Below are 14,715 nucleotides of genomic sequence, written 5' to 3' on the forward strand. Positions count from 1 at the left end.
GCTATGCGTGCTGCACAGGCAAAAAGAAACCTGCAATGGATTCCAGATAAGAGGACTGGGGAAAACTTTGCAGAGCTGCTGCCAGTTGAGACAATACACTTGAGTTTAAGCTGTCTTTCGTACAGTTATCCTCTCTGGAGAATCAATTCCCACTCGCAGTAGGAGAGCACGCTACCGCTGTCAAGCCAGGAAATGATTAAATATTACTTTGCACAGAGGTGCAAAAATACATTCCTCCTTAGGAGTCATTTCTGAGTGTTAGAAGTAATGCCATTAATAAATAATACCTGTGCTTGAGACAAGCATGCAGTGGCACAGCTCCAGTGCAAAAAGACACGCTCTGCACAGAAAGGTACTAGATTATTTCCCTGGCTCCTTATGCAGAAAAGTATTGCAGAGTTGGGAATTTTCCCCAAGCCCTTGCTAAGCTGGTAAACATGGCTAGAGGCACTTTTGATCTGGCTCATAACAAGGTGGCTCTACAGAAGCTCTAGCTCTCTATCTGAATGCAACTTTGCCTAGAACCCATTGAAGATGCCGAAAGAAAGAGAATCGGGAGCAGGAAGAGGGGGAATTAAGTTTAAAAAAACAACACAAAGCCAAACAAAATGCAACTTACATGTGAGCAGTGCTGGAAGCTCAGATATATAAGCTGGAAACCAAAAGACTCCTTAAACCAGGGTTACAGTTGCCAAAACTGAACGCCTAGTTGCCATTTGGGGGGCCAGATAGCTCAAAAGTCGTGGTTTTCCAATACAACTGTTTGGCCCCTGACATTCATTCTGATTGTGCAGATAAAATATAACAGATAGAATACTGCAGGATGTGTTGTCGGTGTGTGAAAACAGCCAAGATCAACGGATCCCCAGGCATGCACCTCCAGATGGTGGAGATGTCAGGTGCAACCTTGGTGCCCAGGCATCTATCTTCACTTGGTCGCAAGTGGCAGATAGTCAGGTGCACCAATGCACCTGGCAAATTTCGAACGCTGCATCCGAGAAGCTACCTTCTGCTTCATAACTAATGGAGATAGTCATACCTTGGGTTACGGATGCTTCAGGTTATTTTTTTCAGGTTGCGGACCCACTGAAACCCGGAAGTACCGGAACAGGTCACTTCCGGGTTTTGGTGGCCGCGCCTGCGCAGAAGCGCTAAGTTGCACTTTGCGCATGCGCAGAAGCGTCAACCCACCCGTGCACAGGTGTGGTGCTGCGGGTTGCGAACATGCCTCCCGCACGGATCACGTTCGCAACCCGAGCGTTCAATGGACAGGAAGAAGAGGGACACTTTCTTAAGCACAAGGGCTGTTCCTGAATAAGCCGCTGAGTCGCTTTGAGGTTTGCCGGAATAGTTTATTATGCCACCTCAAACAACAGTAGCGTATGATCATGTGCACATAGCAAGGTTATTTTAAGAAGGAATCTCCGGTTCATTGCCGCTGCCCAGCCTCTTCCTAAGAAGAAAGCAAAATCTAACTCTGCTGAGAACTGTGTTTATCAAGGAATAAACTGCAGGTTCAGGGAAATCCCAGGAAAGGAACACATGAGAACATGTGAGCCGAATGGTGCAAAACCCTATGCTTGTCTGAGTCTATTCGGAAACAAGTCCCAGTGAATTCAATGGGACTTAGTGACAGGTGAGAGTATGTACAGGATTGCAGTCTGAGATTCCCTCCCTCTCACACTAAATTCATGGTACCTGCCCAGATTCACTGCCTGAACTTCCCACTTATTAATGTATATATTAAGCTCATTCACAAACTGTCTGGCCTAAATGGATCAGGATTTCAACCGCTGCAAGCCTTTAACTCTTGCTGCAAGAGCAATTATTATATAGGATTACGGTTTACAACAAATCTGGATGTTATTACCGTATTCACCGCTCTAGCATTTGCAAAGCAGGAACGCACCACATGTGTTTTCAATCTTTTCTCCTCTTCCTGCCATTTGTCACCAGAGAAGAGAGTCAATATCACACACACACACACACAAAGGTGGAGTTTGTACAAATGGTAATAGGGAGTACCTTAACATAACCTTGCTGTGTGCACATGATCATACGCTACTGTTCTTTGAGGTGGCATAATAAACTATTCTGGCAAAGCTCAAAAGGACACAGGGGCTTAATCCCATCATAGCACATTCCAGAAATATGGAGGAGTCACAAATGTAACAAGGAAAATGCCCCATTAAAAACTCCAGACAACAGAAGAGTACCAGGCTGAGTTAACAGTACGCACATCCTGAAAACAATTGCACATTCAGGACTTAGTTCCAGTGAAATAGCAGGGCTGATTTTTGCAAGAAACTGTGCGCAACTGGTCTATTCTATCTGAGCTGTGTAAAATCAGAGCAACTTCTAACCAGATCTTTTATTGGGGGCGGGGGGGGGGGGGGAGAGAGATCAACTTACTTTTTTTGCAATTCATGGAAGAGAGGCAGAGAGCTCACATTTATGCAAGTAGCCCGTTTGGATTAGCAGGAGGTTTTGCAAAACTTGAGAACAAAAGTGTGGTGCAGTTGTTATATAGTGTGTTGGACTAGGACTGGAGACACCCAGGTTCAAATTCAGGCATGGACCACACTGAGTAATGTTGGTCCAGCCACTATCTTCCTGCCTAATCAAACTAATAGAGTTGTAGTGAAGATAAAATTGTATGTGTGCACGGATGAGAGAGGTGGTGGTAGAATGAATCATGGACACTATCTTGAACTCTTTGAAAGAAAAAAGCATATAAATTTTAATAAATAAATTCAACCAGCTCTTACTGAGCTGAAACAGCTCTTAATGATTGCTGCATATATAAACTATACCTTTAAAACATATTCAAACGTCATTTTTACCCGCTCAAAGAATTCTGGGCATTGCTTACCCCTTGTGATTCCCAGCAACCCTTAAAAAACTACAGGGCCCAGAATTCTTTGAGGAGCAAAATGTGCTTTGAATGATGCTCACACTGTTCTGTGCAGCTGACCAAGGACTCAAAACACCAACTTGTTCAGCTAAATGAGCAAACAAAGGCAAGAACAGGCTCCCCCAAACAAAATCCACTTCACAATGAGGATTTTGAAAGCACACAGACACACCAACCAACAGCTGTCTCTTTGCCAATGTGTGAATTGTTGCACAATTCTTAAAGAGGTGGTTTCTGAAGTTAAACAAACTGAAAGATCAATGGATTTGTTTAAATAAATATCATTAAAACCCAAAGGTCCAGCAAGACTTTTGCCTGTTAAGATATTGTGAATTGTCCATCTATACATGCATAGATCCTACAAAAATAATATCCCTGAACGCTAGACAATGAGGCAAGGTGCTCACTTCCCAAGCCAACCACCTGCCACAGAACATATATCAGTAAGTCTTTAATGTGTCCCAGGACCCTTTTGTTGTAGATACCGCGACACACTTGCGTAGAACTTATTATCTGCTCTTGGCAAGTTGTGTTGATCAAACTTGTAGGGCTCTTGGACTACAACGTCCCATTGAGCTCAATGGGAATCACATCTCAGTAAACAGGTATCCGTTTGTACCCCTTGCTACTGCACAATTTTTTCCCCATTTGTGTGTGGGGTCTGATTTACACATAACGGGTTTTATAGCCAAAGCATGATTTGCTGAACATCTGAACCCTGCTCAGTAAACTGTGGTTTGTTTTCTAGCAACACACCATGATGTGAAGCCATGGTTTGTTGGCTTACGAAACATGGCTTGCTTTAACTATGGCCTGGTGTTCTGCCCAAACCCCAAAGCCTTGCTTAACCATGGTTTACTTGGCCAACCCACCTAAGGTACTCTCCTAAGGCAGAGGCACAAGGCAAGAACAGCTTTGTGGGGTGTGGGGCAGAAATCAAGCATTGGAGAAACAAGCCATGGCTTGCTTGATCATCTGCGAGACTCTTCGCTGAAGAAACCGTGGCTCAGTTTTATGTGCAAATGCAGCCAGGGTGTTACAATGTACAGTATATGCTTCTAGCCCTGACCTTTTTAGGATGGAGCAAGATAAGAGTTCTAAATATAACACAGCAATAGAGGAAATTTCCATTAAATGTTTATCTGGAGAGAGTGAGAGGGCATGGCGCTTGCGCGTTGTGGTGCTACACACCTAACAATGTAAAACCGGCAAGAGGGTTTTCCTTTTCACTATTGAAAGGAGAAAGCGAGAGGTGGAGAAAAGGGGGGGGGACTTGTCAAAATGCATCAGAGCAGTAGAAGTAAACAGATTTTCATTTTTAAAAGTGTGGGAGAGAGAGCTCCTCACCACTGAATGAAAGCACTATGCCAGGCATAGGCAAACTCAGCCCTCCAGAAGTTTTGGGACTACAACTCCCATCATCCCTGACCACCAGTCCTGTTAGCTAGGAATGATGGGAGTTGGAGTCCCAAAAACATATGGATGGCGGAGTCTGCCTATGCCAGCCCTGTGCCTTGGCGATATATCACCATGTGGGGCAGACTGTGATGACAGCTTCACTCAGTGGTATATCGTTGGTGAAACCGCCATTGCATCTGCCCTGGCATGCTGAATTAGCAAGAGGCCGATACAGCTTGTTCCTTCCTCTGCTTCTTTAAACTGCTTGGCTGAGGAACGCGCTGCTGCCCTCACCTCAGCCAGGCAGTTTTACAGAGCCCCCAACCTGCCCCCGCCTGGCAGCCTCTGCTTTTACTCCCTCCTGGTGTAAGGCAGCCAGGCGGTGTAGGGGCTCCTTGATGCTGCTGGCGGGCCCAGCAGCCCCTCTCCACAAGGTGCCGATAGGGTGGTTTTGCACCCCGCGCCTTGCGGACTTCGCCCGGAAGGGTGGGCTGCACCATTCCTCCTGGGGTGACTCCCCACCGGAGGAAAGAGACAGCGCACCCGCACGGGCGAAGGCAGCCTAGCAGGCTCCGTGCGCTTGGCTACTGCCGCTTGGTCCGTCTTTGGGGAATGGGGGGGGGGCAATTGGGCAAGGTAGCTCACCTGCCCCCCACACCAGCAAGGACAGAGGGAGCTTGGCCAAGGAGCACCAAGGTCCTTGCTGCTCCAGCCAAGCAGCAGGGGACTTGGGGCTCACTCAGCGGGGGAACGGAGCCTTTCTGCCCCCCACCCCCCGCTGAGCAGCAGGCTGGGGTCAGCTGTATTGGCCACAGCCCACAAGGCGCTGGGATGATACACCACAACAGCCCTAGAAAGCACAAGAATGTACTCGGCAGTAGCCACATGCAGGGCTTAATCATTAAAAACCCTACACAGCTTAGGACCCAGGTATTTTATGGACCACCTTCTTCCATAACAATCCACGAGGTCTTTCTCTAGGTGCTTACACCATTTGAGGTGCATCAGGTACATTGGAGAAGAGCAGGAGTAGGCAACCTAAGGCCCAGGGGCCGGATCCAGCCCAATCGCCTTCTCAACCCGGCCCCGAACGGTCCAGGAATACCATGTTTTTACAGGTGCAGAAGGTGTCCTATTATTTAAAATGCATCTCTGGGTTATTTGTGTGGCATAGGAATTTGTTCATTTCCCCCCCCCCAAAAAAAATATAGTCCGGCCCCCCACAAGGTCTGAGGGACAGTGGACCGGCCCACAGCTGAAAAAGGTTGCTGACCCCTTGACAAGAACATATCCGCAGGCCTATGGAAGTCCCACTGGAAGACATCATTACTATCATTTAGGTACCAGGTGAAAACATTTCTGTTTTCCTGGGTTTTTAAGAACTAATGTAAGCATTTTTTAAGCTTAGGACATTTTTGCTTTCACTGAGCATTGGAATGCTGTTGGTGCTTCTGTCTGCATGTCATTTTACTTTACTCTATTCATCTAGGTGTTTTGCATTATTATTATTATCATCATCATCATCATTATTATTAATCTTCAACCATATTTATGGTCTGCACTTAGGCTAATTTCAGTTCTACCTTGCCGCCCCAGCTTCATTTTCCCCCTAGCTGCAGATTTTGACTTTTATATTTAAAAAAAAAAGTGCAGATGAATTAAACACAGCAACGCTGACTTAAGAACTCTGTAGCAAGATCAAAACAAAAGCATTCTGTTTCCAGAAGTGGTCACACACACCCCTCTGGAAGCTCACTTGCAGGGCATATAGCTGGTGCCCCCCAACCTGGTGTTTGTCCCCAGCATCTGAAAGTCAGGGATACAGTGGTACCTCGGGTTGCAGACGCTTCAGGTTACAGACTCCGCTAACCCAGAAATAGTACCTCGGGTTAAGAACTATGCTTCAGGATGAGAACAGAAATCACGCAGCGGCAGGAGCAGGAGGCCCCATTAGCTAAAGTGGTGCTTCAGGTTAAGAACAGTTTCAAGAACGGCGGACCTCTGCAATGAATTAAGTTCTTAACCCGAGGTACCACTGTATGTGTATTGTATACATACGTAGCATACGTGCTTTGAGCCGAATCTGCAAGGGTTTTTTAAATTCTCCAGAACAGCTCCGGTAGGTCAGAAAAGGTGCAAAATCAGGGCCTAGCAATCCCATGAGCCTTTGCAATTGAAATCCCAAGAGCGCTTGCACAGAGTTTGAGCGAGGAGGTTGTGAGAGAGCAACTGTCTTCGAATTTGGCAAAGCTTGGAGGAGGTTTTGGAGCAGGAGAATCTAGGAAAGACATACATGAATTTTCTAGAGGTGGTTTCTTTTGCAGGTTTTTGGCTAGTTCTTAAAAGATTTTTTATGGGGTTTTTGGAGGGGTTGGGGGTTTTTTGGGTCATAATTTTCATGAGCTTTTTTTGAGGTTCTTGGGGGGGAGGTTTATTAGAGTTAGGAATTTTTTTAAGGAGGTGGCACTTAAACGCAAAGCTGACCAACCCACGAAGCAGGGTTTTCCTGGGGTTTCCATAGATTGTGAGGGTGTTTGCAGGTTTTTCCTACAGTTGCTTCAATGATACACAATTTCACCAATGCGCAAGGTGCCTTGGAACATAACCCCCACGACAGCTACAGCATGAGACTCCTAATCTCAGAGCTGTGGATTCAAGTCCCACGTTGGGCAAAATATTCCTGCATTGCAGGGGGTCGGACTCCATGACCCTCATGTTCTCTTCCAACTCTACAATCAATTCTGTTATTCTACTTTCAAAAAAAGCTTTTTTTCATTCTAGCTAGTCATTGCTGTTCCATTTCTAGTTTTAATCGATCCTTATTGCATTAACTTTTTTTTAACAAGCTGTTTTGTGAGGTTCACCTGAAAAGTGGTGTGTAAAGGTAAAGGTAAAGGTACCCCTGCCCGTACGGGCCAGTCTTGACAGACTCTGGGGTTGTGCGCCCATCTCACTCAAGAGGCCAGGGGCCAGCGCTGTCCGGAGACACTTCCGGGTCACGTGGCCAGCGTGACATCGCTGCTCTGGCGAGCCAGAGCCGCACACGGAAACGCCGTTTACCTTCCCGCTGGTAAGCGGTCCCTATTTATCTACTTGCACCCGGAGGTGCTTTCGAACTGCTAGGTTGGCAGGCGATATCTTCAATATACGATTAGTATAAATGCAATGCTTAACTTTCATTGATAGACACCCCTTCCATGAATGCTTCATCTTTTCTAAATCTATCTCATTTACATGAGGTGTATACAGTGGTGTAGCGTGGGTTGTCAGCACCCGGGGCAAGGCAAGTAATTTGCGCCCCCTAACCCGTGGATTTGCGCCCCTAACCCTAACCCCCAGATGTTGCGCCCGGTGCGGCCGGCCCCCCCTGCACCCCCCACGCTACGCCACTGGGTGTATAGAACATGCTCTAAGACTAAGTTACACCATGACCTTAAGCATGTTCACTCGCTTAGCAAATGTGCTCAGGATTGCACCCTTAATGTTATGTGTGCATAAAACATCCTTTCATTGTAAACATTGTGACCAGTCAAGAGTCCTGATATTTAGAGTGGCATAATCTATATCTAACAATAGATTTTTGTTAATAGGATCCTGGACACTAGTTCAGGAGTGTTGTGTTTTTAAAGACCAGCACCATTAACCTTGGTACCGCACTTCATTGTGTTTAATTAGCAAGCTAATGAAGACCGTCTCCTTCCTTCCTTCAACCACAAGAGGATAAATGCAGAGCTCTGGGAAAAAGAGTAGACTTACCTGTTTGGAATTCAATTCATTGCTGTGTAATGAAATATTTATCAAATATATATACCCTAAGTTTTGCAACACTTCAGCAATATGTGCTCTGTACAACATAACTCCTATTTCTACAAACCGTATTATATCATGGGGCTTTATGGGGGGGGGGAGGTGGAGATGAACACAATGTCTGAACATTTGGGCTGCAGGGAAATTTGCAAACAAAACACGAGGCATGAACATAATGTTTTCATCAACATATCTTCAGATACTAAAAAAAAAAAATTGAAGTACACAACAGTGTTTTTGCTGCTGCTGCTTTTAAAAAAGTGACAGACTGTCATGTTTCACTATTTGTAGCAAGTTATTACTAGAAACCATCCCCACACATGCAGCTGAGGTCAGGCTGCTTTTAAATAACCCACTCTTTTCTCACAGTACAAAAAATACCCCATTCACCTAATCTTCCGACAAACTACAGTAGAATCTTGGTGCTGAGTTTTCATCAGTACCAACAGCTTCTGCTTAGTTTTATTAACTGCGTCTTCTGGAGGGCTAGAAGGCAGGCCTGTTCCTAATCAAAAACACATATACCATATTTTTTAATTAAAAAAGAGACAGCTGAGGCCATTCATAAAGACAGATGTTCACCCACTCGCCGATTCAACTGACCACACTGGAAAGATTCTCACAATATACACGAAGACTGTGTTTCCCTTTTTCCCTTTTAAATTACACTTCCTAAAAGTCAATAAAAGCATTTCCCTCGAAGCAAACCGCCAAGTGGTTTTGGACCGTGAGGTCAACGGGACTCACTCCCAGGTAAGTACGTACAGGATTGCAGGCTAAAAGGCAACTTTCAATTTGATCCCACCAGGAGTGCAAGTGTGATGTACTGTTCCCGGTTATGTTTTAAACAACAAAGCAGTAGAGCCGCAAGCCTCTTATCTGCAAATAAGCACACAGGACTACAGCTAACAAGGAAAGAAAATAAATACGCAGGCAGAGAGAAACAAATTGTCTAAAGATTGCCCCTGTATACAAAACCCTGCTTCCAACCAGCAGAGCGGTGTATGGTTACAAGAAGGCTGAATTTCGTGAGCAGAAACACAAGAACACATCCCTAGCATTGTTGTCCAAAGCTACTCTGCTCCTTCCAGAAATATCTGACTGCACAGAGAGCTCCCATGGAAAAAGGACCACTTGCAACCCCTTCGCACAAGGAGACAAAGATCTATGCAAATGCACAACCCTGTTAGACAAATGCATTGCTGCTTTGATCACTACCACATATCAGGGGTTGTGGCACCCTCTCTCTCCCCTTTCAGTTTGATTGAAGGAGTGGGGCGGGTGTTTGAGAACCAGGCAGGGGGGGAGGGGGGAGGAAATAAGAGCTATCACTGTTTACAATACAGCACACAAAAACGGGGAGAAAGAGAGGAGCCTGTGACAGTGAATATATAATAGGTACCCTGAACAAAGGAACACCATCCAAGGAACAGCCACCGCCGCCGCCACTTTGCTGGTTTTAACCCCTCCCCAGGATTTCGGAGCACATTCCAAAACAAACCCACAAAGGCAGAGGGAATCATTGTCTTTGGGAAAACAAGAGGGAGAAAATGGTTAAATGCAAAATGGGGGGGGCGGAGGGGGAGGGAGATGGTTCTGTTCCAATGCAGGGCTTCTTCGCGCTCTCTCTCTCTCACTTTGCTTAGATATGATTTAAACACAACCCCAAAGGAGGTTAAGAAAGACGGTGCCTGAATGAGTCCCCTTCATCTTCAGGCTGCACGCGGTGTGTAAAAAAAAACAGAGAGAGATGGGGAACAACAGCTGCAGCAGCAGCAGCAGCAGCACACCCGGTTTAAAACCAGCAGCCTTTTCTGCTGCTGCTATGATCTTTATTATACAATACACCCAAAGCAAGCCAAAAAAATAAATATATGCCTGCTTTTCTCCATGCTTGGTGTAGAGCGTGACAAGTTACTACACAGGAGGAACCTTAAAAAGAGAGCAACGCGGAGGGAGGAGGGGAGCTAGCAAGGGAGGGTGATGCAGGCAAACAAGTTGGGGGGCAAAAGCTACGTGTCCCTCCCCTCCCCACACACGCGTGATGTGCGAATTAGCCCCCTTTTCCTTGCGTTGGCAAGAATGGGGCGGGCAGAGGAAGCTTGCTAGTGTGGGAAAGTGGGGCTGGAGAGGGGGACGCGAGCTGCTGCTGCTGCTGCTGCTTTAAAAGATACAAATCAATCCCTCCACTCCATGCTGCTTGCTATGGGGCCGGGCAGTTACGTCAGCGCCTGTTATTATTCCGTGGCCACGAGATTGGTGCGGGTTCTTGTGCGCGCGCTGCGTTTTCGTCGGTGGGGACGGCGATCGGCGTCCACGTTTCTGCACAGAGCCAGGGCTCCCCCCCGCCCCCACCACGAAAAAATAAAAACCAGGGGCGAGATTTTCTCTCTCTCCAGACCCCTCCCCCACCTCCTAAAAGCCATCAAAACAAGGAGGAACAACAAAAGCAAGGCGAGGAGCCAGCCATGGCTCCGGCGAACAGATCGCGAGGAAGGAGAGAAAGGAAAGAAAGAAAGGGCGCAACCCCCTCCTCCCTCCCTCGCCACCTCGAAACCCACCACCATCATCGCCTCCTCCTCCTTCGTCCAGGAGAGGAAAGGCTGGGGATGGGAGGCGGGAAGAGAAAAGCAGATTTACTGCGGATCAATGTGGTGGCAACAATAAGGTTGCATTTCCATAACAAGAGAGAGGGTCTGGCACAAAAGTTGCAGCCCTGGGCTGCGAAACATCCATTGCTCGGGACTACAATACACATTCCCGTCCCCTTATTTAAACCGAGCTCTCTCCACCTCACCTCCCCCCCCCCATGGTGGGGGGAGTGTAAAAAAGTAATTAAGAAGCCAGACAACGCTCAGGCTGGCACGAATGTAAATGAAGTTGCGCGCACACACACGCACATGCACCCAACAAAAGCAAGAGAATTTAAGAAAAGAAAAAGCCAGGAGCCAAGCACAAGGCAATATAAATAAATTCCTTTGGGACAGTCACTTTGAGTGGGGGGGGGGGGCTTGCCAAGCCTCTCCTCACTTCTCCCTCCGATTGTTTACATTTGTAACTTTCATCGTGGCATGCTAGTAGTAGGCAGGGTTTAAATAATAATAAAAAGCGGCTACCACGCTAAAGCGAAAGTTTAAAGTATCACAAAGGGGGCAAACACGAGAGGGGCGGAACAATCTGTTCCCTCGTCCCCACCCTCTCCAAAATTCAATTAACGTACCTCCTGGTGTTTTACAATTAGTTTAAAAAGGAGGATCACCCCTTTTTGCAATACGCTAACACAAACACAGCAAGAATAATATGAACCATCTTTGCAAAAAGGCAGCCCCCAAAACCTTGAGGAATCACAACATTTCACGAAGAGACAGGTGAGAAAGGGGTTTGGAGATTTAAACGCGGGCAGCCTTTAAAACCTGTTAAAGCACACTATTCAAAGGTGCCTTTTAAAAAGTAAAGTTGCACAGTATGTGTAAAATCTACCCCAAGGGAACTTCCGAAACAAGAGGAGTGGAAAACAGGCTTTCAAGGGATCAAGTTTAAAATCAAAAGGGGGAAAGACCACAAGACCAGAGAGAAAGAGTAAAAATCCAAGGCCTGGAGTGTCGTGTGTGTGTGTGTTTTCACCCCGGGAAAGATCTTTCCCCGGGGTGAAAACACACATGGCACTCGAGGCGAAGGGAAAACTCGGCACGTTTTATTCTCCGCCCCAAATGCCTCCTTTTCCAACTGATGTCAACTATTATCTTTGTTTCCAAATGCATGCCTCCAGACACCGAGCACTTCGGCAAGCACCCTTTTAAAAAATGATAATAATAATTATCCACCTTTCTGATCAATATCAAGCTGAGCAAAAGCCCCCCTCCTTCGCGACTTGCAATTAAAACACGCGGCGAGAGAAAGGCAGGAGAAAGGCTAGAAAGCAAGAGGGGGGGGAGACACCAAAACACCACACGATTGCCACCAAATGCAAAGTTTTGTCGTTCTTTCCCCTTTAAAAAAAAACCAAAACTAACACGATTAACTCTTATGTTTCCCCCACTTCACGTGTTTTTAAAAAATAAACGTCTCTCCAGTGTATTTGTTCCTTTTAACACCATTTATGCTTGCAAGCCTTTTAAATTTTTTTAAGGGGGGGCTAGGGACAAAAGCGAAGTGCGAACCCCAAACTTTTTCGTTACTTACGTGTGCAGAAAGTCCCCCACAGGAAGGCGAAAGTTAACCACGAAACCATCATATTCCTTTTTCTCCTCGTGGCTATTGTTTACTCCTCCTCAGCAAGGAGGAGGGAGCGCGTAAAACGAGGGGCGAGGAGAAGAAATGAACGGGATACCGGGGAGAGAGCCAGAGAAAGACGGGATCTTTTCTTTAAAAATAGATAGATATAAGATATAGGCTTTTTTAAAAAAATAAAAAATAGAAAAGGCTCCTTCTTAAGAACGACAATAATTTAAAAAAAACAACAACACAACGACACCGGAGATTAAATCCTTCACAGTTTCCAACAACGTATCCAAAGTCCGAGAGAGAGATGATTCAAAACGAGAGAAAATCCTCCAGACAGGTGGCTTCTGCTCCTGTCCGGTTGGGGGGCGCAGGGCTACAGGCGACCCCCACCAGGGCCAACCCCGAAATCAAGCTGGCCAAGAGTTTCCTCGCCGGGGCGACGGTGGGGTGGCGGTTGTGGCGCTGCTCGGAGAGCCAGGGAGGCGCGCAAAGCTTCCCTCGGCGACCTCTCCCCAAGAAGCTCTGGCCGGCCTTTTTTTCAGCAGTACCAGCAGGGGGGCCGAGAAGACATCCGAGGAGGGGGAGGGGGCACGACATGAACAGGAGAGAGAGACCGAGAGAGACCCCTCCTCTCCTCCGCGGAATTGTCCTTCTCTCTTTTTTGTTTTCGAAAGAAGGCAATTCAAGGGAATCTCCCGAGCGCGCGAGAGAGACAAGAGCGCACAGCCCAAGTCCGGCCACCTCTCTCCGAGGGAAAGAGCGAGGAGGCGGCAGAAGAAGAGGCGACGCCGGAGCAAACTTTGCAATGGGGAGCCGCCGAGCGAAAGAGAGACTCCGCTGCCGCGCGAGGAGACGGAGGGAGAGCGCAGGAGCCGGCTGTGGCGGGGCTGTGGTTGTCGGTGGTGCCGAGAGAGCGAGGAGGAGGAGAGCCGCCGCCGCCGCCGCTTCTGCTAGGGGCGCTGAGGACTGGCGGGTAGCGAGGTCCGCTCTGAGGCATCGCTCGTTGGCTTTGGCGCTCGGGGAAGGGGGCTGGCAGCGCGCGCGCCACAGCCGGAGCAGCAGGAGGAGGAGGAGGAGGTGGGGGGAGAGAGGAGGCTGGCGCTGCAGTTGCCATGTACAGAGGCGCGCTCCCGCCTGCCGGTGCGCGCGCGCGCGCTTATATACATTACCCCTTCCCTCCCTCCCTGCACGCAGAAAACAAAACAAAACCCTGAGTCGATTCCAAAATGGCTTCTGCAATGGGGGGGGGGGGGAATCTGAATTGGAGAGGAGATGGTGGGCGGGGGAGTGTTTGTGTGCATATATATATTTTAATATATATATATATTATGAGAATTTTGAGAGATGGATCTAGGTATACAGTATGTATATGTACACAGACACGCGCGCACACGCACGCACACAAGGAGCCAGGGGAAACCCGGATGTTTGATACAAAGAGAGAGAAGGGGAGGGAATCGAGGGGGGGGAGAGAGAGGCGGGACCAAGGAAGGGTCTGGGAGGATGCTTAGCCCGATGACTGGGGGAGGGCGCCTGTTTGTCAAGGCGCACCGAGGGGGCAGGGCTCGGGAGGGGAGGCAAGGGAGGAGACCGGCTGTCAGGCAGCGCGCGAAGCTCGAGCAAGCGTGTTTCCCCCTCTCCTGCGCGCGACTCGGGCTTCAGGTAACCGATTCCCACGTTACGAAGAGAAGCAAATGCGGGATTTGCCCCTGCGAGGCCAGAACGACCCTCGGAAGCGAAGGCCGGCGAGGAGCACCTGACTCGAGTGTCGTGCACACGAGTGCTGGCACGCGTTTGTTGTTGCGCGCACGCTTTGACGTTTGGAATGGTGCGCTTTGTAAGAATTGCTTGGAGTTGACCTAATGAGAGGCCAACCTGGTCTCAAAATGTAAGGTGCGAACCCAAATCCTGAATATTCCCTGGTACCCTCCTGGTGGAGGCCCCTGACAGAATGCTAAATTGAGCGTAAATTGGGTGCAGGCCGGATGATTTAATCTACAGGAGCTTTGGCATTGATAAGGCAGGGTGTGGACTGTATTAATGAACGCAGGGAGCTGAGGGAGAGATATGCCCCGGAGGCTTTTGATAATGCATTCTGGGAAACCTAGAAACGACCATCCTTTGCAATCGTGTATGTTCAAGCATGCAACCCAAGGGCATCTATTTCCTCATCGTTAGCCTTCGCAGGGTATGTGCGAAAAAATATCATCTATTTTTTTGTTCAGAAACCAGGTGATTTTTCTTTTGGTAAGCTCTCCTCTTTATCAGAAAGCTCATTTCCACTACTGCCCTTAAGCTGAAGTTCTGTGCCATTTAGTAACAGGCAAATTACATTTGACCTGACGAACATATATAATGAAGCTCCGGCTTCA

General features: G+C 47.7%; 1 protein-coding gene across 2 annotated transcripts in view; it reads right to left on the reverse strand.

Annotated features, from left to right (window-relative positions):
- ACVR2B (activin A receptor type 2B) overlaps positions 1–13,497 on the reverse strand; it is a 140,492-nt gene extending 126,995 nt beyond the window's left edge. For both annotated transcript variants that reach the window (XR_014556492.1, XM_083704230.1), the window contains exon 1: positions 12,302–13,497. Coding sequence is in view for 1 of the 2 variants with exons in the window: in XM_083704230.1 (XP_083560356.1) it covers positions 12,302–12,353 (52 nt within the window). In the remaining variant the exon portion in view is untranslated. The remainder of the gene's footprint in view (positions 1–12,301) is intronic.
- Between the last annotated feature and the right edge of the window lie 1,218 nt (positions 13,498–14,715).

Source organism: Podarcis gaigeae, assembly GCF_964106915.1.
Source record: "Podarcis gaigeae genome assembly, chromosome: 12".
Lineage (NCBI taxonomy): Eukaryota > Metazoa > Chordata > Lepidosauria > Squamata > Lacertidae > Podarcis > Podarcis gaigeae.